A 23,205-nucleotide genomic window follows, 5' to 3' on the forward strand; every position below is an offset into this window, starting at 1 on the left:
AGGCAACCCTGCTAATGTATTGGCTCCCTATCTTTGCATGGAGAGTTTGTTTTGATGTAGAGGTGGACTCTCAGGGTAGGGCGGGATATCCCCTCCATTTTGGCCTCAACTTGAGAGCTTTCTTTGAGCTTGGGAGTTGATTTTAGAGAAAACCAGTGATACCATCGTGTTTCTCGCGAACTTTTACTTAAGAATCAATGGTCAAATCGCAAATCCTTCACACATGCAACATCTCCATTCAACGCAAGTCCACTGAATCAAAAGTTAAGGGGTATGTAGATATACCGTCCGTTCCGGGTGCAGAGGGCAGAACGCGGCAGGTATGTCTTTGTTATGTTTTAGTTTATGTTGAGAAGTTTTTCGAGAATCCCCCCCCCCCCCCAAAAAAAGACCATAAAATACAACTCTCTATTGGTAACAATATTTATTTAAAGAGCTAACATGTTCTCAACGTGTACTATGCGGTTGTGTTCAATTCTCCTTCAGTTACGTCCGCAGCAATTGTTGTTTCGCATATGTTGTGCGTGCTGATCTCAGCTAATTACCTACTTGACTCTCTGAAGGCGTTTAAAGTGCGAAAGTAGAGCACCCTGTTGGAGAACAACAGAAGTGAGATTTAATCCCTATTTTGTTCGTTCTCCTACAGGTTGCGCTACTTGTGCACACAAAACGCCTTCAGAGGGTCGCGTATGTAATGAACTAAAATCAGCACGCACAACATATTCGTAACAACAATTGCTGTAAACGCAGTTGAAGGCGCATTGCTTTCGCACATGAAACGCCTTCACAGAGTCAAGTATGTAATGAGCTGAAATCAGCACGCACAACATACTCGTAGCAACAATTGCTGCAGACGCAGTAGAAGGCGCATTGTTCAGTTAAAAAAAAGAGTATGATAGGCAGTCTACATGTAACGAGAGGGTATGTATTCGATCGGTATGAATCGAACAAAAATAAAAACTTGAACCAAACAACACTAATACAATGGACAAAAAAATATAAAGCGGATCAAAATCAGTAGAAAACTTGCATTCACTATGAGAATTCCAAATTGCGGTATCTGGAAATTAGGATCAGCTAAGATTTATATTTTTCGCGATTTTAAGTTCACACGTACCATAGACTATCTGCTTCCTCTCTACCCAATACCGCTCTCTCCCTCTCTCTCTCTTCCTCTCTCCCCCTCTGAAAAGCTAAGACTTGTTTTCCTCCATTCCAGGTCGAAAAGCTCATAGAGTACACGCAAGAACCCAAGCGGATATTCAGCGAAAAAGCAATCTCAGATAGCAATAACATTTCCAACGGCGGAATCAACCAGAAAACCATCCCTCCGCAGCCCGAAACAACCAGCGTCACGGACGTGACTCCGGATTCCCCCGACGTGACGATCAGCGCCCCCGAAGCGAAAGACACCCCAGACGTCACGATCTCAGAAGTCAAAGACAGCGCATCGGACGTGACGATCTCAGAAGCCAAAGACAGCGTAACGGACGTTACGGAGAAGGAAGTAACGATTACCTCGGAGGTAAAAGACGCGCCGGTATGTTCGAGGGTGCCAGAACTGACGGTGACGAGCGACTCGAGCGACAACGTGGCCGTGGACGAATCCGACGTCACGGACACGGAACCGCGAAGCGAGAGCGAGGCGGCGAACCTGCTGGAGCACGAGGTGAGTGAAGAGACCTCTTCACCGCTGGTCATCCAGCAGCTGGAGCTGGAGGAGAAGTCGAGCTCGCCGTCGACGGCCGACTCGGACGTCACGATGCAGAAGGAGTCGAAGACGGAGAAGGACGTGAGCGACACGTCCATCTCGATCGACGAGAAGACGGAGACGCATACGAACGAGTACAACCTGATCGAGAACGAGGACTCGTCGGAGTCGGTAACGCACTCTCTCGGCACGAAGCTAAACTTCAGCGAGGTGCTCAACCCGGAGAAGGAGGTGACGGAAGCCGTGAACCAGAGGCTGTCTTCGCTCGTGCGGGGGATCTCCGAGGACGAGATGCCGACCACCGTTCTCGAGCTGACCAAAGACTACGTCAACGGGGTTGACGTCTGGCGGGAAGACAATAATTTAACCAAGGATCTAGGTAAGAGTCTAGGGAATTTATCGGGTGTACCGTTGAATCTCGGAGTGAAATCCGGAGTGAACTTCATTCCGAAGCTCATTTTCCCCCAGGAAACACGAGTGATGTGAGTTTGGGGCGGATTGCACTCCTCGTATATGAGGACGTATCTGTAACAATACCGGATAAGAAAAATCACCTCTTCGAAACGCAATCAAAATGCTGTTTTGACATTTTGAGAAAATTTTGAGAAAATACTTGAGATGTGATCTTCGATGTGATTCTAGATCTGTACATTATGCCAGAGCCAAACACATTAAATTTTTGTGTGAACAAAACAGTTTTTTAAGCGTGTTTCTAAGAGATAATTTTTCACATCCGCCATTGTTACATATAAGGCCTCATAGGTTTATCATCAAATTTTTCTGCGAAGGTGAAATAGGCTCCGGTGTGAAATTTTCTGCAGATTTCACTCCAAGTTTTCTCAATATGTTGCATTTTCCAAAGAAAATCTGCAATAACGTTCAAATTGATTGAAATTTGACTGACCATGGGAGGAGGGAACTAACCACGAGAGCGAAATTTTCGATACCGATTTTTGTTCCCTTTTTCCGTGCGAATTAAAACTTTAAAAAAACCATTTCTCAGAAATACCTAGGCAGGGTTTTTTGCAGTATATAGGCCGCACTTTCGGCGTTTTTAATTTTAGCCGAATCAATACTTTTACATTTTTAAATCATTTAATTTGGTTGGGCTATATTCTCCTGACTTAAAAATTTTCTCAGTTCATGAAGTTTTCTCAGTTCATTTCCCCCCTCTGTTTTATTCCTCCTACATTTTATCTGTAATTTTAAATTATTTTATGTATTTTTACAATTTCATTTTCCTCCAGGCAACGAATATATTGAGCGCGTCAAGTTAAAAGCGGAAGACCTCGTAAACGAAATCTGCGCCAAGGCCGAGACGGTCAACCAGAACGGACTCGCCAAGGACATTGTAACTAGTGTAAATTTCGCCAAAGCCAATAGTGTAGACTCCTATCGCCCACCGCTGGCCGAGACCAAACTCAAGACGTCGATGACGTCATCCTTCGAGGACGCACTTCTCAACGTCAACTTCGGCGAGGGAGCGGAAGCCCCCACTTTCTGCCCTCGTCTTAGTACGATAGGCTCTGAACTAGAACTTAAGGTAAGACAATTATAAATAAATCGTGCTCAAGATTTTTTTCGTGTTGAAAATTTTTATAAGGATGAGATGATTTGGTTTGCTCGATTTTCTTTCTTCCTCTTGTTAATTTTCCCAAGAAAATCGATTCCAAAGACCAAACTATGAAATTTAACAAGAATAAATCACTAAACAATGTGGTCCAAAGTGTATGTAACAAGTTGGTAAAATAGTGCTCGGTCCACACTATACTTTTCGGGGAAAGCAAGGCCAGAGAGTCCAAGAATTTCAAGTAGAGTAAAAAATCATGGGCTCTAATACGAAATTACCAATTTTTCACTCAAACTATAATTTGTGAATTTTCTGGCCTTGCTTTCCCCACAAAATGATGTGGATCAGCACTCTTTTACCACCTTGTCATGAAATTTAACCCTACGCGCGAGGAGAGAATTAGAGCTGTATCCATACATTCCAGAATAACAATTGAAATAATAATTCTTTTAAGAGTGATACATTCAGACGTCTATACTTTAAGGTCATCGCATGGTAATTTTTCAAAATATCTGAGTGGCATCTCTTTCATCTCAGTTGCACCCCCCCTTACCCCTGCGTTTCAGAATACCTAGATGAAAAACGCGAAAAATTGATCAAATTGCTGTAAACTTGATTATGTTTTAATTTTTCATTAATTTTTATTCAATCATATGCTGTGAAAAATACCGACGAGAGGAGCTCCCGTTGCCACGTGAAACGGGAGAGGGATAATTTCTTTACTCAGGTATCACGCTAGGGGTCATGTCAGGATACTCCCCCCCCCCCCCCCCCCCTAAGGTTTTGGTGAAATGACGCCTCTACGAGAACACATAGCATACTATATTTTCATGAAGCTTAAAATTTTGCAATGTATACCATGATCCTCAACATTTTACAACGAAACCAACTCCTCGCTCTCCAAAAGAAGAAAGGGCTCAACTCTGCTAAACTCGATCCATACTACACGTGACATATGAACTACATTTTGCCATAAGGAACCACTATTTCTGGCTCATTTTAGGAACAATACGTATGCCATTCCTTGGTAGTAGAATCCCTTGGCAGTAGAATCTGTGTTCCAAAATACCATAGACCTACAGCCGGCTGTAAGATTTCCAATAGCTTCTATAGCCGGCAACACAATTTCTTATAGCCTTTTATAGCCGCTGGCGATTAAGCAACAGCCTGGCGATAAAGTGTATGCTAAACGTTACTAATTACGGATGCTAGGACTTAGTGATTTTTTGGACTACCGTTCTCTTTTTGGGCCGTAGTATCTTGACTTATTTTGCGAGAAAAGCCCCGTACTTTTGAAGGATGCCTGCCATTCCTAATATATGTTGGAGCTCTTTTAATTTCGTATGATGCTGTGCCATACCTCTGGTGTGAAGTAGTTGCTTCAAGCGCCGTGGTACGCTGCGGCCCGGCGGGCGGGCAGCCAGCGCGAAACGCGCATTGGCGCCTACAAACCTAACAGGGATACTTCACGCATTGCGCAATGCGTGAAGTATCCCTGTTAGGTTTGTAGGCGTCAGTGCGCCGCCGCTCCGCTTTGTGTTAGGCTCTAATGTTTAATCTCGTGGAGGCAGCGTTTTTCAACTCATGACTTTGAAATGTTTGCACACTCTGTATGGATTATTCTCATTTTAATTGATGAAAAAAATATGTAGTAAAAGAAAATATAATGTGCGTTTTGTAAATATTAAGGTGATTTCGTATAAACTTAAGGATTTGCAAATCACACGAATTTCTACACAATTTCTTATGGCCTTTTATAGCCGATGGCGAAAAAGCAACAGCCAGGCGATAAAGTGTAAAGCCCGGCGATAGGAACTATAGCCCGGCTGTATAATTTCTTATAGCTTCGTGTAGCCCGGCCGTATGATTTTTCCCACTTTCTACAGCCAGCTGTATGATTTTCTATCGCCTTATTCAGTCAGCTATAAGAACTCCTATGGTATTTTGAAACGCAGCTCCTATCGCCAATTTTTACCAGGGTTGGTTTCCTTACGCAGAAAGATGATTTTATGGAAGGGCCAGAGCTAGTGGTTCCTTATTGTAAAATGTACTCCGTATAATGTGACGTACCTACTTTGACTTGCAGGTGGCAGAGGAGCTCTCGCCGGTGGACAAGAGCGGCTCGAGTTTCTCGGACGGGGACCTGAGTCCGGACCCGAAGGGGCTCTCGGACAGTGTGATAGAGACGATCAAGGGTGAGATCGCGGAGATCTGCGAGGAGGCGGCCGACCGGGCAGCCCAGCTCCTCGCGGAGAAGGCCGCCGAGGAGGCCGAGTCCGACTCGAACGAGATCTCCGAGAACGGGACCTCCACCAACAACCCGAGCATATCCTTCTCCGACGACACCCAGATCATCGAGTCCAGCATCCACGCCCCGATCGATGAGAAGCTCGCCTCCGCCGCAACCACGATTCAGGCCTCGTTTCGGGGCTACCAAGTCCGAAAAGCTCACAAAAAACAGGTGAGTCCCACGTTCATTTTACACGTGGAGAATTTGCAGGTGCGTCTGCAAGTTGATGACCTCCGTATTTAATTGAAAACTACGGAGTAATAATAAATTGATCACCAGGATCCCCCGGTTTATAAGTTAAACAATTGAGGAGTCCGGAGGACGTGGCGCATAAGTGCAGATTTTGCTTTTTCTTCGAAGTTTCGAAATTTCATTGATCCTTATGGCAGGAAGGAAGTTTAAACTGACTTTTTGATGTCTGAAATTTGGAATTTTGGAGTGAATTATATGCGGAATACGCATTAAGGCTAGTTTTACTCGGAATCGTTAATATCTCAATTTTTTCAAAAATTGCAATAATGCGCCTTGTCTTCCAAGCCCCTCAATTATTGAATGGCCCTTCAATTACTGTTCAATAAATGAACAAAATTATCTAATAAAAAAAATAAAACTGCCAAAAAGCATGTATTAAAAATGTATACATTGAAATACCGCCAGATGACGTCTCTAGGTGGTGCATTTTCTCAATCTTAAATCCATTTTTATACTAGTTCCCGTAAAAATACCGTGAAATCAGTTCAAATGACAAATAATGAAAGTGCTCAAATGAAACGAAGAAAAAGCGTGCAAATTCGCATGTTGCTGTGCAAAGAGGAAACTTCGGATGTTGCCAAATTTAACCTAATAAACCATTAAGTTTTGAGGGAACGTCGCTCCTCTAACGGAAGGGCGTATCTCAATTCCACGAGATTCCTGTTCTCCGTATAATTCTATGCTTTCCGCGGCCCATGTGGAAACACAGAAACGCCTTTATGTAAGAAGAGCGACGAAGTTATGATTATTTTTTATGGAAAATTCTTCTTTTATCAACGGAAATTTAGCAATGTCCGAGCGAAGGTTCATACGGTGTTCTTTTTTAGCACGGCAGGTAGAACCATATGCAGTAACATGCATGCACACAGCGCGGCTCAGATTTGAATAAGTACCTCGTTACTCATTTGTATGGGAAAATAGGTGAAAAAACGGTAGATTTCTGTGATGAAAGTCCCAGGAGGACCTTATCGTTTAGTTGCAAATGAAGCATGAAGTTTCACAATTTGAAAAGCATTGCAAAGCCTCAACATCGGCTCTCCAAAGAATATTTGAAAAGAAATCTCCTCTAAGATGTAGGAGTAATTTTTGAATGTTGATTGCTCAAAAGATTTAGATTGGAATCCTCTCTTGTGATCTAAAGTTTATTAGTCGCCTATGGTTGACAATAGTACTCCAAAGCACTTAAAATTGCTCCAAAGGAACATACATCTGTTCTATATCGTCGGATTTTGGTCCGTTTGCATTGAGGATTTGTTGAATAAAAATTTGATGAATGTGAACACTTGAGCAATCCAATTTCTTTGATATTCAATTCATAATATGTAGATTTAATATTTAAAACTGAGCATGCATCGTTCTAATTCCTAAATTTTTGTTTTCCTCCTCATATCGTTAGCGTAAAAGTAGATCATTTACTAAAGAAAATCTCCAACGCTCCGTCAGAAAATAGAAATCGTCTTGTTTGTCTAGCTCTCTGAGATTTAGTATGGGCACTTGCACTTTCTTTTCTCCCTAAAAAGAATAATTGAATAAATAGATCACACATTTTTGCGGTGTGGTGACAAGATCCACAGTAACTGTGGATATTCAGGAAAGAATAACACACCCCTCCCTCTCCTCCGGCCGACACGGCACTTAGGCAAAGAGCCTCAGAACTCGCAGTAGACATTTACATGACAGGTGAAAAGTGTCGCTCGAAATCACCACCCGAAATCTCGCCTCTCCCTCCGTGGAAAACTTTATCGAATCCACAACAAACCTCATGTCAGGAGCAAGTGATTTTCTATGTCAGATGCAGTGAATCGTAACGAAAAGAGAGCGAGAGGAAAAACATACTGGCTTCACCACAATATGTATTTGTAAAGATTCATCGAAATTAACTCCATCCTTTTCGTCGCATGGTATGTTTGCATTAACGACTCATTGAGGAGCTCTCCATTGAGGAGCTCTCCACTCTAAAAAACATTGTCGTTCTGCCAGCTGCATGTTCATGCAGGCTATGATTTGAATCCCGGTAAGGGCAGCAGTTTTATGAAACTAGGTTTAAGAGGAAAAATACATATTTCGTACCATTATACTGCAAAATTGTATCTCTTTCTCTTTTATCGCTTCATTCCTTATCGCTTGTTGATTTGCATGTGCATGGTAGTTTATTTAGATTATTCCCTACAGTGGCGTGGCGTGAATTGCGATAAATCGATTGTTATGCCATTTAAACCTATGGTAAAGAATCGATTGATAAGGTGTTTGCTGCGAACACCCTGTTCATCGATCCTTTTCCATAGGTTTAAATGGCATAACAATCGATATATCGCAAAGCACGCCACGCCACTGATTCCCTATTTAAAACCATCATGTTGCTCCCGTTAATGGATTATTTGCTTTTAGTTGTACTTCCTTGTCAAGTATCTGTAGTTTCCTTGGTGAAGGTTCGTTATGCGTCTGGAGATGGCACTGTATGCCGAAAAACCTCAGGTGTATTGAATAAAATTTTGCAGTATAATTCTACGAAATTGTCATTTATTCTTTTTAGCTCGTATGATACTTTTGGGCATCAAAGCCTGATTATATGGGTATGGCGTGGCGTCCAGTAAAGTTAGAATTCTGTTATCGTGTATATTTATTTTTTAAGCTTACACTGAATTTATGTTCACAAAATACTTAATATCTATAAAACTTTTCTTTGTCTAAAAGCGTTTTCGAAATTACTGGAGACAGCTGTTCAGCTATGACAAATATTGATTTTCCGTCGCGTGTTTGCAACTCAAAAAACACTTTGGCTCCGAATTTGTGGGATATTGGCCCGAAAGTTCCTCAAACATGATTTGATTTGCAGTACAACTTCACATCTTTTCAAAAAAAAAGAACATACATTGCAGTTACAGGTGGAAGGGAAAGGCAGAAGAGGGAGGGAGGAGAGGGAGGGGAGGAGAGGGAGGGGAGGAGAGGGAGGGGAGGAGAGGAGAGGGAGGGGAGGAGAGGAGAGGGAGGGAGGAGAGGGGGGAAACGGATCGGGGTATGAGAATCACGCCAGTGGATCCTGTTAACGATCAACTATTTTTACTTTATTCTTTTCTTTTCTAATGGAGATGTTGCATGTGTGAGGGATTTGCGATTTACTGTTGTTTCTTATGTAAAAGTTCGCGAGAAACACGATGGTGCCACTGGTTTTCTCTGAAATCATCTCCCAAGCTCAAAAAAAGCTCTCAAAGTGAGGCTAAAATGGAGGGGATATCCCACCCTACCCTGAGAGTCCACCTCTACATCAAAATAAACTCTCCATGCAAAGATAGGGAGCAAATACATTAGCAGGGTTGCCTCTTTATTTGGGGACTCTGAAACTGAAAACACGGCATCACTGCTAATGTATTTGCTCCCTATCTTTGCATGGAGAGTTGTTTTGATGTAGAGGTGGACTCTCAGGGTAGGGCGGGATATCCCCTCCATTTTGGCCTCACTTTGAGAGCTTTTTTTGAGCTTGGGAGTTGATTTCAGAGAAAACCAGTGGCACCATCGTGTTTCTTGCGAACTTTTACATAAGAAACAGCAGTCAAATCGCAAATCCCTCACAAATGCAACATCTCCATTGGAATCGATAAAATTGAAAGCGAAACGTGGCAACCTCGGGTAGAGAACGAGGAAGTTAAATTATTAGACGCTATTAATTCTCTTCTAAACAAAGTCTGTAAAACTCGTGGGTTCACGCACTTCCGGTAGGCGTCAAGGGTAGGTGTAGGTCCTGCGGTGTTTGATCAATATTGCCATATTCTACGAAATCGCCTGCCTGGAAATCAACCCTAAACTCTTCTTCCTTGAAAAAGACGAAAGGACAACGAGGAGGAAGGTATTAATTGATAAATGCAGAAGCTTTATTCGTATTTTAGTCCTTTAATCTGTGGTATATTATTCATTTGTGACCGCCCGCAGAAAAGCGCCTGTATTTTATACTCGGAAGCCTTTTTTCGAAAGAGGGATTTTTGTCAAGTTGAATAAAAAATTCGGTATTTGACAGGGTTGGAACAGTCAGGGAATACCGGGAAATGTCAGGGAATTTTGAAAAGTCAGGGAAAATCTGGAAATGTCAGGAGAAATGACGAAAATGTCTGGGAAAAATCATTAAGTCACCTTTATTTGCTTTCTCGAATGGATTTGACGTTTCGAACAACAACTTTTGCCTGAAAACTGTTTCTAACTGTCATTTTAACAATCCGGAATTTTTTCAGTTGTCCGGAATTTCGCCAAAATGTGTCAGGAAAATGTCAGGGAATTTAACCGTCTAAATTCTGTAGCAACCCTGATTTGAGTTCCTCACGGAATGATCTCTCAATAGCATCATAATCAGAGTAAATGGATCAGGTTGCGGTTTGGGTTCCAGGGGGATAAGTTCATTCTTATGTCAATATAGAGCGTAAAATCGCGTTTTATTCCAACAATTTTAAGCTCCAAATATTATATCGAATAAAAAATTCAAATTGTAATTCAGAAAATTAATTGGTTTTAAAAGAAACATTTTAATTATTTTTCGGTGTCGTTTTTCATGGCAATTTTTTGGTGTTTTTCATGACAAAGAGCTTGTAAAACTCATTACAATGCAATGGTACCCACGAATTTATTTTTAATCTTTCCTGATCGGTCTATTTTGCCTATGGACAGTTACGGTTCGATTTAAAAAATTTAAGAAAGAGGTCCAAAAGAAGAAAAAAACTACTTGAAAATTATCTTGAGGAAGCATATTCAGTTGAGAAGCCAATGCAAAAATCAATTATATTGAAATTGAATTTTCGGTTTCGTGCACGTCGTTAGCGTTGGCGATCATTATCAATACCTATACTACTGATCGGTGATCATAAGCCAATTTTAACGTAACCCCTTCAAAATTGTGGATATGCAGTGCTCCGCGCCTGCATGCAATGTAGTTGTAACAAGAACGGAAGGAGATATCTCGTATGATCACTGATCAGACCTCCAGAAGTGCGCCGAAAAAGGCCGTCGCGCCCGATTGCCTTTTGCTTGCCAGCCTAAGCCGGGCATCCTTTCCTCGGAGTCTCTTTCTTTGATTCTCCCTCTTTTGATCTCATAATTTTTTGTTCCTCCGTTACTTTTTTAAAAAAAATATCATCCGCTCTAAGAGCATAATCCGGGGGACTGTATCTCCAGCGCTCTCATTGTCCCCCGGGACAAGGAACTTGACAATGTTCCTTCCGGAAATCGGATAATCTGCTCCTCGAGCAACATGGTCGGCAGAAATTAGAATGAAGCGGGCCGATCGCTACAAGTTGGCGTGGGAGGATTTCTGCAGTGGCGTGGCGTGAATTGCGATTTATCGATCGTTATGCCATATAAACCTATGGAAAAGGATCGATAAACAAGGTGTTCGCAGCGAGCACCTAAATAATCGATTCTTCACCATAGCTTTAAATTGCAACAATCGATTTATCGCAATTCACGCCACGCCACTGTATTTCTGCCGAGACATTGAATAAGAATCCTCATCATAATCCGCCGTCCCCCGGTTTTTCCAGTGTTCTCGCTGTTCGACGCACAGTGGATCGAATCAATGAGAAAAGTCGGACAAAATTTGGAAACTTTAAACGCTTACAACTCTGTATGTACAAAACTTTGAGGTCCTGAAGGTGGTTCCATTGGTTTTCTTGTGAATTTTTCTTCTTAAAGCACCCCTTGAAATGTAAAATGTGACGAAATAAACACCAAAATTTCCAGTTTTAGTCAAAAATTTCATGTCCGACCTCTCTAATTGACTCGATCCACTGTGCGACGGGCGAACCGTTCGGAGAAGCCGTGATCCCACTCAAAGCTCCGTGTTCTACGATAATTGGCTTCGGGAATGCTGTTTATTCGCCGAGCTATGCTCCAAGCGCGGGCGGCGACGAGAAAATGGATCAACCACCGAAGGAATCGGAAAAGCGACGCCCGCGAATTTTCAACCCTTGAGATTTTTAAACAGAAGGAGGCGCGGGGATTTCCGTGTCGCGTTTGTTAATTTCTGAGATTTTCCCAAGATATCTTTGGATTTTTTCGAGATATTACTTTCTCCCGTTTCCAGGGTTGCCAGAGTCAGGGAAACCGGGAAATGTCAGGGAATTTTAAAAAGTCAAAATCAGCGAACATTGTAATACAATGTCTGAAAGGTAGTAGCACTAAATATATTGGCATTTGGAGTGTAGCCGAGTGCTAGAAATAATGTAAAATTTTCTTTAAAAAACTTACATTTTATTGTGAAGTTTGCTTCGAAAGCTTTGGTTTCGAAGTTTGCTTCGAAAGTCTGACGATGAAGCGTTTGCTTCGAAAAGCTTCGGTCTAAGTTTGTTAATAAAATGTAAGTTTTTTAAAGAAAATTTTATATTAATTCTAGCACTCGGCTACAATCCAAATACCTTTAAAAAGTCATAGCAAACCTGGAACTGCCAGGGAAAATGGCGAAAATTCCAGGGAAAAATTGTTCAGTTACCTTTATTTGCTTTCTTGATGGGTTTGACATTTTGACCAACAAATTTTGCCCAAAAAATATTTCTAATTATGCCTTTTTAACCGTCTGGCATACCCTCAATTGTCAGGGAATTTGACCAAAGTGTGTTTGGGGAATCAGAGAAATGTCAGGGAATTTAAATCCCTACGGCAACAGAAATTAGATTTTTTAAGAATTGAAGAAATCATGTCCTTAACTGATATGGATTGCAATATTTTCAGGAGAACCCCCGGACTGAGTCAACAGTGGTCGACGAAGACGAACTGCCGCCTCCGGACATGGAGCTCCTGGGCTCGGAGGGCGACACGATCTCCGAGGAGGACCTGCCTCAACCGCCGGAGTTCGACGACCTGCCGCTCCCGGAGGACCTGGCCGAGCTGGACGAGTACGTGGTGACGCCGGAGATCCGGGACCAGATGGTGCGACGCAACACCATCATCGCGGAGACGCGGCTCTCGGGGCTCTCGGCCGCCTCCATGAACGAGTCCTCCTCGGAGATCGACTCCTCGCTGTCGAGCGCGGCGACCAAGATCCAGGCCGGGATCCGGGGCTACCTCACGCGGAAGCACCTCAAGAACACCTCCTCGACGACGGCCCCCTCCATGGACGACTCGGATCTCTCGACCGGCGAGCCGAACCAGATCAAGAAGGCCCTCTCCGTCGAGGAGACCGAGATCCAGCGGCATCCCTTCTCCCCGGATGAAAAGGTATGCATGGCCTCAGTGTATGATACGAAAATAATGAAGGAAGAAAGTTAGACACGTAAAATGCAGTTCAGAAAATTCTGGTTAAATCAGTATAGACAAAGTATAGGACAAAGAAGGCGAAGGGAAAATGGAGAGAACGTGTAACTGAAAGCGGGTGATTACAATGGGCAAAGGAGGTATAGGTGTCGTCAACCAAATTGGCACTTGGTTACATTCCGTATGCAAGCGGCCGCGATGCAGACGTCCAATAAGGATCGATGATTGTACCTCGTACACTTACGATATAGGGCCGCAGTCAATTCTAGATCCCTATTGGACAATCGCATTATTGCGATCGCAGGTGAACGGAATGTAAACAAGTGCCACCTAACGACACCTGTAAGTAATAGACTAACTAACAGCAACCCACGAGAGACCCCATAGGTGGATCCAGACACTTCTAACGGGGGAAGGGGGGGGGAGACGCAAGGGAGTCCAGAAAATTTTTAAGATTTTAAAGTATCTAATATGCAGTTTCAGTCAATTTCGTTATTATAAAATAATCATATACACATCATAATTACAAATCTAAGCGTCCTTCCTTCTTCTTTCCTCCGTCCCTTCTTTCTTTCGTTGTTCCCTTTTTCTTCTACCCTTTTTTCGGGCAAACCTACGCCCCCCTCCTTGATCCGCCTAGGAGAGACCCTATAGTCAGTCCATCATTTTCTCCCTCAAGAAAGAACCACCGTCTTAACCATCCTCCTCCCTTTTCCTTCTTCTTCCTCTTCTCCTCTACCCCTTTCTCTGTTCTCCTTTCTCTCCCCCTTTCTCTGTTCTCCTTTCTCTCCCCCTTTCGCTCCCTCTTTCCGTCCTCTTCATCCCCCTCATTGAATTCAGAATTTAATTATCTGAATATAGTAAGTAATGGAATGATACAATTACTCAAGCTGCCGTGTGTTGCGCAGTATCACTCTCAATTGAAGGCGTTTTTTCTTCCTTTGAGCCGGGCTTTCTTCCTGACCTTACATTACTCTTCATTCCTGTCTTTCTCTCTTCTCTTCTCCCCTCCTCTCCCCTTATTCATCTTCCTTTTTCTCTGTCTGTTCCCCCTCTTCCTTCCCCACATTCATGCAGATGGCTGCTGTCATGTCTCAGCCAGAAATAACAGTTTCTTATTGAAAAATGTCGTCAAATTGCACGTTCTCTCTAAGCCTGATGATGTGTGTTTCAGTACATGGTGGGGAAGCGGATGTCCCTGGACTCGCGGATCAACCCTTCGAGCGGGAGCCGGGGGCGGGCGCCGATGCGGAGCACGATGTCGGAGTGCGCCGACGACCGGGACCAGTGGTTCGTGGGCTCCGAGGCGGAGGAGAAGGCGGCGGCGCGGATCCAGTCCGGCTACCGGGGCTACAAGACGCGGCAGCGGCTCAAGCGCGGCGACGCCGTCCAGCAGCCCACCACGAGCAGCAGCGTCACCCCGGCCTCCGCCTCCCCCGCCACCGCCGCCTCCCCGCGCACCCACTCCGCCGCCAGCGAGGAGCCACCCACCCCCAAGCACACCGGCGAGTACCATGACGTCCTCGCCCTGTCGCCGCCAGTCCTCCACAGCGGTCAGTACCAACATTTTTCATAATAATTTACTGGAAAAAAAAATGGACCTTCGCCCCTAGCCCCCCAAATTTTAGCGTACCCCAAAATCGTTGGACGTGCATAAGGAGACCATAAATATGGTGTTCTGTGCAAATTTTGAATGAAATCGAACCAATAGATTCTGAGATATCGTTGTAGACAGATTTGGGGGACGCCTGACGGACGGACACACATTTTCTCAAGTATGGTTATTTTGACTCCTAGGACCTTAAAACGTCCAGAAATGATGAAATTTCAACTCCCCCCCCCCTTCCCCTTGCAGGATGTCAATACTTCCTCTACTCTAGGGTAGCGAGAAAGTAAGGAGTTAAGGGCTGCAGACATACCATTCGTTCCGGGCTCGGAGGTCGAGAGTTCCGGGTGCTGAAGCCGTAGCTTCAATTGCTCCGGGTGCTGTGCCCGGAACTTTCGGCCTCTGAGCCTGGAACGCGGACGGTACGTCTCTGCAGCCCGTAAGCACGGATTCGACAGCCAAAGTTTTTTTGTCATCTACCACAATAAAAGCCACTTTTCGCCTACCATCGAATTGATCGTGTAAATCCCATCCAGTGAATCCGTATAGGGCTGAACACTTGTTCAAAGTGAAGCTTCAAAGTGGTGGCTGTTTAACCAAGTGTTGTCATCGATTACCGCATCGATGCGCAACACTTGACGGAACAGCCACCACTTTGAAGCTTCTTTTTGAACGTGTGGCCAGGCTTTGACCTCTTGTGAATCGGATCCTCGTTTTCCGGAGTTCAGCACAAGCATAGTTCAGCATAGGTGCACGGGCTTCACGAAGAGGCCCGGAAAATAGTCAACAGATGGGCCTATCGCAGTGCCGCAATGGACTCCCCCCCCCCCCTCCACCCATAATTTTTTTATGTTAGCCGTAGGCGTGCCTAGGTCATTTTGCAAAAATTGCCAAAGTTATGTTAGATTGCCAGAGTTCGTTTTTGTGTGAATGTGGTAGCATGAATATATCTTCCTGGAAATTTTGCCTCATCTGCGTTAAAAAAAATAAGTCAGCTTAGTTCGATGTTTTCCGATGTCCACTCGTAAATTATATTTTCACCGGAAAATATTCAGGATTGCAAAATCTCTACACCTGTGATCATAGGATGAAAAGCTCGCGGTGCGCACTATTCGGAAGTGGTGTGCACCGGAGAAGGTTCGACACTAAGTAAATTTTACTGTTCAACGACTGAAGCGCGCACCGTGGTGCCGAGGTATACGCGCAATGCCTGAAGTATCCTGCAGACTTGTAAGGCGCTACTATGCGTCGGGCCAGCACCGTGCGGTACGCGCAATGCACGAAGTATCCTGCGGTCTTGTAAGGCGCTACTGTGCGTTCTGCGCCAGCCCCGTGCCGCGCCGGTCGCATTGTTTGACGCGATCATTCAAACTTGCAGCGTCAGCGGTTTTCAACTTATGATTTTGAAGTTTTTGTACAGTTTGTTGAAATTATTGTCATTTCAAATGATAAAACATGACATATAAATCAACTAATTTTCTTTTCCTCATTTACGAAATAATTCTAAATAGAAGCATGATAGTGAAGCGACTTTGACGTGTAGACTCCTTCGTTGCTCAGCAATGTAATGCCGTGATAATTTGGACTACATTTTGCTATTCGTATAACTACAATTTCTTGTAAAAACACTTGTGTGCTTAAGGAAAGTAACGGTACATACTTTGTTCCTAATCTGAGCTAGAAATTGTGCGTTCCAATTGCAAAATGAAGTTTGGTTAGGAAGATTGGTCAAGCTGCAAGGAAGCTTACACGCGACCAGACGAAGGAAAAGCAACTCGTGTAGAAATCAAGGAGTGGAACATTGTAGACTCCTCCTAACGACTGACTTACCGCTAACTTTTTCCGACATTTCAGGGTAAAGTTAGAGTTCGGACACTAATTCGCCGCAACCGTCGATTATGAATTGCCTTCTACCGCTTGAACCTTTCATTACCTCTCAAAACCAAATGGTTAATGTTAACAATAGGTACATCCGGAGATGAACAGATTCGTTAACAAGTATTTGATCTATTTAGCTTCGGACAAATGGATCGTGACGCAAGTCGTGGGCTGCCGTGCTAAGGAAAAACGCCGCATGAACCTCCTGGCATTGCCAAATTTCCCTTGATAAAACACGGATTTCCCGGTAAACTTATGGATATTTTTCTCCCAATTTTTTCTGATAATTTTGTTCGCAATTTCACCCGAAGCTCCTGAAAATTTCAAGGAACAATACTCATAAACCTCAAACATCAAAATTTTAGTGAAGGAAATTTTGCAACTCTCGAATGTTCATACAGCGTTTTTCCTTAGCACGACAGTAGAGACGAACTTGCCAGGAGAAATTATGCGTGATGATTTCTTGGATCCGTTCCACTGATGAGTCGTGCGTCAAAACTGCTCGGTTCCTCTGACTAGTTGAAAAGTTATGCATAATTTAAGAAGAAAAAAAGTTTCGACCGACCCGAGCCCTCCCCCGCCTTCCCGTCTCGTCAGGAGTTATAAGGCTCTTAATTATGGCAACTTGAGCTGAAATCTGCCCCACGAACTTTAATCAGCGCCCCAACGTTTCAATTAATGGAGCCCTCAGCCGCAGCAGATTTTATTCTTTTTGTTAGTAAGCACAATTTGATGGATTCTAAGAACACATTAACCAGTGGATCCCAAACGTTGCAAATTTCTATACATTTTAATGTCAAAAGCGCAACCAAATATCATTCGTGTTAATTTTTCCTTCTCTGCACCAAGAAAACTTTGATCCGTCGTACCTGAAAAACACTAAGCGTTTTTCGGGCAGATTCTTTTCGCCCATAAGGGTGAGCTTGTTGTATATTATATATTATACATATGGAAGAGTAACATTTGTTGAAAAAACAACAACAAAAACAACCGTTTTGCTGCCCTTCGGATCAAGCGTTAAGTTTTCCTAACATTTCTGTGAACATGTAGTTTGAGTGGCGACTGTGAAATGGTCGCAGGAGACATCTCCTGTTCCTGTAGCTAAACACTGAAAAAAAAGTGAAAATGCTTTAACATTCTGGATGTAAAACAAGTGTGCGAGAATTTATGAAATGCTGAATTACCCGCTACAGCAGTTACTTTAGCAATGCCAAGATGTAAAACTAACTGCTATGGAGGGTAATTCAGCATTTTATAGTCATACACTGAAAAAAAAGTGAAAATGCTTTAACATTCTGGATGTAAAACAAGTGTGCGAGAATTTATAAAATGCTGAATTACCCGCTACAGCAGTTACTTTAGCCATGCCAAGATGTAAAACTAACTGCTGTGGAGGGTAGTTCAGCATTTTATACGTCCTTGCACACTTTTTTTACTTCCCAAGTGTTAAATCAACTTCACTTTTTTTCGGTGAAGATAAAAAAGTACCCAGTTATTGAACTCGCAGGGATCCCTATGTACTCGCACAGCTACACAAAACAGCAAGTTAGCGCAGAAAATTATTCTTTGTGCTGAAAAAAAAAAATCGCTCTACAATCTGGCGGTAAAATTCTTCCTCCGGAAATTCGAGCGCGGAGTGTTTTTAAGCCAATCGGAAAAGCTAGTCGTGGGTCATTCGGCGTAGAGAATGAGCTGTGATTTGTAAAATAAGCGACTGAGATAGTGGAACGGGTAGGAGGAGGGGCCTGGGGTTGAAACGACTCCTTTCAGCGCGGGAACATTTTATTCGGGATCTCCCGCTAAGTTCAGGCAGCATTTTAACGGAATTGCGCGCGAATAATTGCGAGAAATGATTCCGCGTAATTTTCAGCTGAATTCAGTTCTCTCCACTGGCGTGTTCTCCAATTTGCTCTCCCGTTCATCACCGGAAAACGAAGCCGAGTCGGAAAGCGGAATTGCAATTCTGCGAAATTTCATTCGAATTGTTTTGCAGCCGCTCCCCGTACTGCCCGCGAGTGTTATGACCGATATCACATTAAAAAAGGAAATATAATGCGACGAAGAAAACAATTTTAAAGTATTTGGACTGATTTTGCTCTCCTTTTTTTTGCAAAAAATAACCAAGAACAATTCCATGTCGATATTAACTAGCGGAATGGAGATTTCGTATGTGTGCGGGATTTGCGATTTGACTATTGATTCTTACGTAAAAGTTCCAGAAAAACACGATGGTGCCACTGGTTTTCTCTGAAATCAACTCCCAAGCTCAAAAAAAGCTCTCAAGTTGAGGCCAAAATGGAGGGGATATCCCACGCTATCCTGAGAGTCCACCTCTACATCAAGACAAACTCTCCATGAAAAGATAGCGAGCAAGTACATTGACAGGGCTGCCACCTTATTTTGGGACTCTAAAATTGAAAACACGGCAACACTGCTAATGTATTTCCTCCCTACCTTTTTATGGAGAGTTTGTCTTGATGTAGAGGGGGACTAGCAGGATAGCGTGGGATATCCCCTCCATTTTGGCCTCAACTTGAGAGCTTTTTTTGAGCTTGGGAGTTGATTTCAGAGAAAACCAGTGGCACCATCGTGTTTCTCGCGAACTTTTACATATGAATCGATAGTCAAATCGCAAATACCTCAAACATGCAATATCTCCATTACAATCCTGCGAAATTTCATTCGAACTGTTTTGCAACTTCCTTTTCAAATAAAATTGCAACCAAACACAACAAAAGAGGGTTACCATTTTTAAAAGAATAGCAGGGCTGGAGCACGAGTACAGGAAGAAAGTAAATAAAACAAGAGGAGAGTTTTAAAACGCCCGTTTCCATCCCCATCCCTATTTTTCCATCCTATCATTTTGTCGCCCACCCTTATCAAATTTTCACGGGTACCACGTAAGCGTGACAAACCTCCCACGGGAGACCGGGAAATCTAATTTTTTACACCTCGACCCTGTTCTCCGTGCTTGACGGACCAAATGCGTCCCGGTGTCGTCTTCCCTTGTTTCATTCGTTTAAGGTCAACATAGGAAACAACAGGCCGTGAAGAGCCTCTGGAAAACGAGACTCCTTCGTTTCAGATCAGCATGAGAGCGTCGCGTCGCGAAAAAAATGAAAGGAAATAAACAAGGTTTTAATTTGTATGACATTTCGACGGTGTAAGTCGGCAATCATATAACTCGGTTTGCGACGTCGCAGACTTCCTGCCATACTTTATTTTTTAAACGGAAAACTACTCAACGGCAATAATTTGAAACTGCCGTGATTTTTCTTCTCTGTGCGGAGAAAATTCTGGAAAAACTTCAAGGTACGATGTCAATTTGTTCTCTTTTAAAAAAATAACATAGCAGAGGAGATTTTCAGACACCGCAAACGAGTTATGTGATTGCCGACTTACACCGTCGAATTTTGTAGCTACTGGGCAATTTTCAGGCTTCTGTTCGTATGGGATGTTGTACATTGATTTGATACTTTGATTTTTAGGTAAAATGAGGAAAAAAGAAACAAGTATCCGAATCGAAGTATTTTGTGAGCTTGAACGTGTTATTGGATGCCTTTTTATATAAAAAAACAGGTTTCAAATGAGAAGCTACGGAGAAACTTCCGCCTTGCAAACACATTTCTTACTAAAAATTAGGGTTGATTTAGTCAGAACTTCCAGTTTTATATTTTCAATGGGTAATCCTTCAAGAGCTCTACTCAAAATGATCTATTTCTCGGTTGTTTCAAAAATGTCCCTGCGGCCCCTTACTTGGATTCAGTTTTATTAAAGCACCGATTTGGATTCGGAAATGTCCCAACTTGTAAAATGTCCACTCGTAAATTATATTTTCACCGGAAAATATTCACGATTGCAAAATCTCTACACCTGTGATCCTAGGATGATAAGAACGCGACGCGCACTATTCGGAAGTGGTGCACACCGGAGTAGGTTCGACACCAAGTAAACATTACTATTCAACGACTGAAGCGCGCACCGTGGTATACGCGCAATGCATGAAGTATCCTGCAGACTTGTAAGGCGCTACTGTGCGTTCTGCGCCAGCTCCGCGCCGGTCGCACTGTTTGACGCGATCATTCAAACTTACAGCGTCAGCAGTTTTTACTTTATGATTTTGAAGTTTTTGTACAGTTTGTTGGAATTATTGTCATTTCAAAATTAGGGTTGAAAATTTAGTCAGAAATTCCAGTTTTACATTTTCAATGGGTAATCCTTCAAGAGCTCCACTCAAAATAATCTATTTGTTCAAAAGTTGTTTCAAAAATGTCTCTTTGCATGTTAACAGCACTGCGGCCTCTTAATTGGATTCAGTTCTATAAAAGCACCGATTTGGATTCAGAAATTGTTACGCACTTTCTAAAATAAGCCAATAAATTGGGGTCTTTCTGCTGAAATGCGCCTAACCGTGACACTCCAAAATTTTTGTCCGAAGAAAACAACTAGCCGTTGTGCTCGGAATTTTTTTTTACTGTATTGGCTCTCCCCCATTTTCTAACTGGAGGCTTCAGATGGGTTCATCGATTACCCCAAATTGCATCTCTGGCTGGTGATAGGGTTCGTAAAAGCATCAACGAGCCTTTTGAAGCCTCAAGTTTGAACGTGAAGTGGAGCTTTCTGAGAGATCTGAAAAAAATCAGGTGACAGGATTCGCAAATTTACCTTTCAAAAATAAAACATAAATTCAATCTTTCTTTCTCCCTTTAATCTATTCTTCTCTCTCCTCTCCTACTTCCTTTATAAATAAAACCTCTCCCTCGCCCCCTTTGAAGGTCCGAGGCTCAGCCTTTATGGTTCCCCGCCGCGCCGTATCGCCGTATCGATGGCGCCTCTCACATGATAGCAACACCGGCCTCGTTTGGTTTATCTAAATGCACATAAAAGAATGCGCCCAATATGAGTAAACGCCACTCATGCACCCTTCACCCTCTGGCTCGTCCATTTGATAGTCCTTATTGATCCTTCACTAAGGAAAAAAAAAAAAAAACATTGGATCTAGAGTCCAGACTCTTAAAAACATCGACATGAAAAAGGACTCTTGATTCAATCAGAATCTAGCTCAAATCAAGAACCAAGCCTCTAAATTTAAGCGGATTAGTTCGTTTTGATTCAAGCAAAAATCCGATTGAATCAAGAGTATTTTTTCTTGTCAATGTTTTCAAGAGTCGGGACTCTAGATCCAATGTGTTTTTTTTTCCAGTGTTCCTAAAACGAATAGAAAGGAGGCGGCAAAATACAGGCCACCCATATGCGCGGCAAATAGGTAAATCCGGCCCTCACTGAAAAAAAACCACATTGGATCTAGAGTCCAGACTCTTGAAAACATTGACAAGAAAAAATACTCTTGATTCAATCGGATTTTTGCTTGAATCAAAACGAAATCCGCTTAAATTAAGAGGCTTGGTTCTTGATTTAAGCTAGATTCTGATTGAATCAAGAGTACTTTTTCTTGTCGATGTTTTTAAGAGTCTGGACTCTGGATCCAGTGTGTTTTTTTTCCAGTGCTGTTTCGACGAAGACACTTTTTAATAACCCCTTTTTCTTTCCCGAACTACGTGGTTTATAATTTTGAATTCTCTGATTACAGTGTTGGAGGAGGACGCGGACGGCGACGAGAGCTCGGAGAGCGAGCCGAAGAAGGGCGCGAGCGAGGCGGAGCTGGTGGACGCGGCGATCAAGATCCAGTCGGTGTTCCGCGGCTACAAGACGCGCAAGGAGCTCAACGAGGGCGACTCCCGGACGGAGACCGAGTCCCTCGACTCGACGCAGACGGAACCCATGACGGAACCCAAGAAGACGTCGGAGCCGGCCCCGGCCGAGGGCGAGGAGGACCCGGACGTCAACGAGGCCAACGCCACCAAGATCCAGGCCCACATCCGCGGGTACCTCACCCGCAAGCAGCTCGAGGAGAAGCGGGAGGCCGCCGTCAAGATCCAGGACAACTTCCGCAAGTACAACGCCCGGAAAAAGGCCAAGAACCAGAATTAAATGCAAGTCTCAGGAGTTTAGCCTTCGAGATAATTGGATATATTTGGACTGCATTTTGCAATTTGGAACTATAAATTCTAGCCCGTTTGAAAAACACGTATGTGCATTAGTGTCACTATGCGCATACGTTGTTTTTATACCGGGCCAGAATGTTTAGTTCAAAATAGCAAAATGTAGTCCGTTTATGCTACAAGGAACTATTTTGCACGCAAACCTTATGCATATAGTTCCTTTTAGCATAAATACGTCCAATTAGCCAGTGAAGTAGATGTATCCTCGGTGATTCGGGAGATATCGCGGATATTCGAGATTCGCGGATATTCAAGATTCGCGGATATTCAAGATTCGCGGAATAATCGAGATTCGCGAGATAAGTGAGAACCGCGGTATCGAGATCGCGGATAGTCGGAATCGCGGATATTTTAAATTAAAATTTAACGTAATCTTTAATGAAGGAAGTTGTATCTTCACCGATGCAATTACACTGGAATAAAAATTGATGGTTTGGCACCAGCTAACACAGTTAATGCTGCACGGCGATCAAATTGGTGTTGCTTACGAACTTATTGATGCTGTGTACACCAATTACAACCATACCGCAAAAATTGGCGGAGCTAGGGTCTCTAGTGCCGGAGTGCCCTATTGGTGCCCGCACTAATTCAGTCTGTATGTCCAAC

At 43.2% G+C, this 23,205-nt stretch overlaps 1 protein-coding gene across 4 annotated transcripts in view; it reads left to right on the forward strand.

Moving 5' to 3' along the window:
* Window positions 1–22,618, forward strand: part of LOC109034296 (uncharacterized) — a 230,654-nt gene extending 208,036 nt beyond the window's left edge. For all 4 annotated transcript variants that reach the window (XM_072299408.1, XM_072299410.1, XM_072299409.1 and 1 more), the window contains 6 exons: window positions 1,220–2,090; window positions 2,959–3,254; window positions 5,368–5,742; window positions 12,532–13,017; window positions 14,228–14,606; window positions 22,128–22,618. In XM_072299408.1, the coding sequence (XP_072155509.1) occupies window positions 1,220–2,090; window positions 2,959–3,254; window positions 5,368–5,742; window positions 12,532–13,017; window positions 14,228–14,606; window positions 22,128–22,528 (2,808 nt within the window). In that variant the 3' untranslated portion in view covers window positions 22,529–22,618. The remainder of the gene's footprint in view (window positions 1–1,219; window positions 2,091–2,958; window positions 3,255–5,367; window positions 5,743–12,531; window positions 13,018–14,227; window positions 14,607–22,127) is intronic.
* Window positions 22,619–23,205: the final 587 nt, after the last annotated feature.

Source organism: Bemisia tabaci, chromosome 4, assembly GCF_918797505.1.
Source record: "Bemisia tabaci chromosome 4, PGI_BMITA_v3".
In the NCBI taxonomy this organism is placed as follows: Eukaryota; Metazoa; Arthropoda; class Insecta; order Hemiptera; family Aleyrodidae; genus Bemisia; species Bemisia tabaci.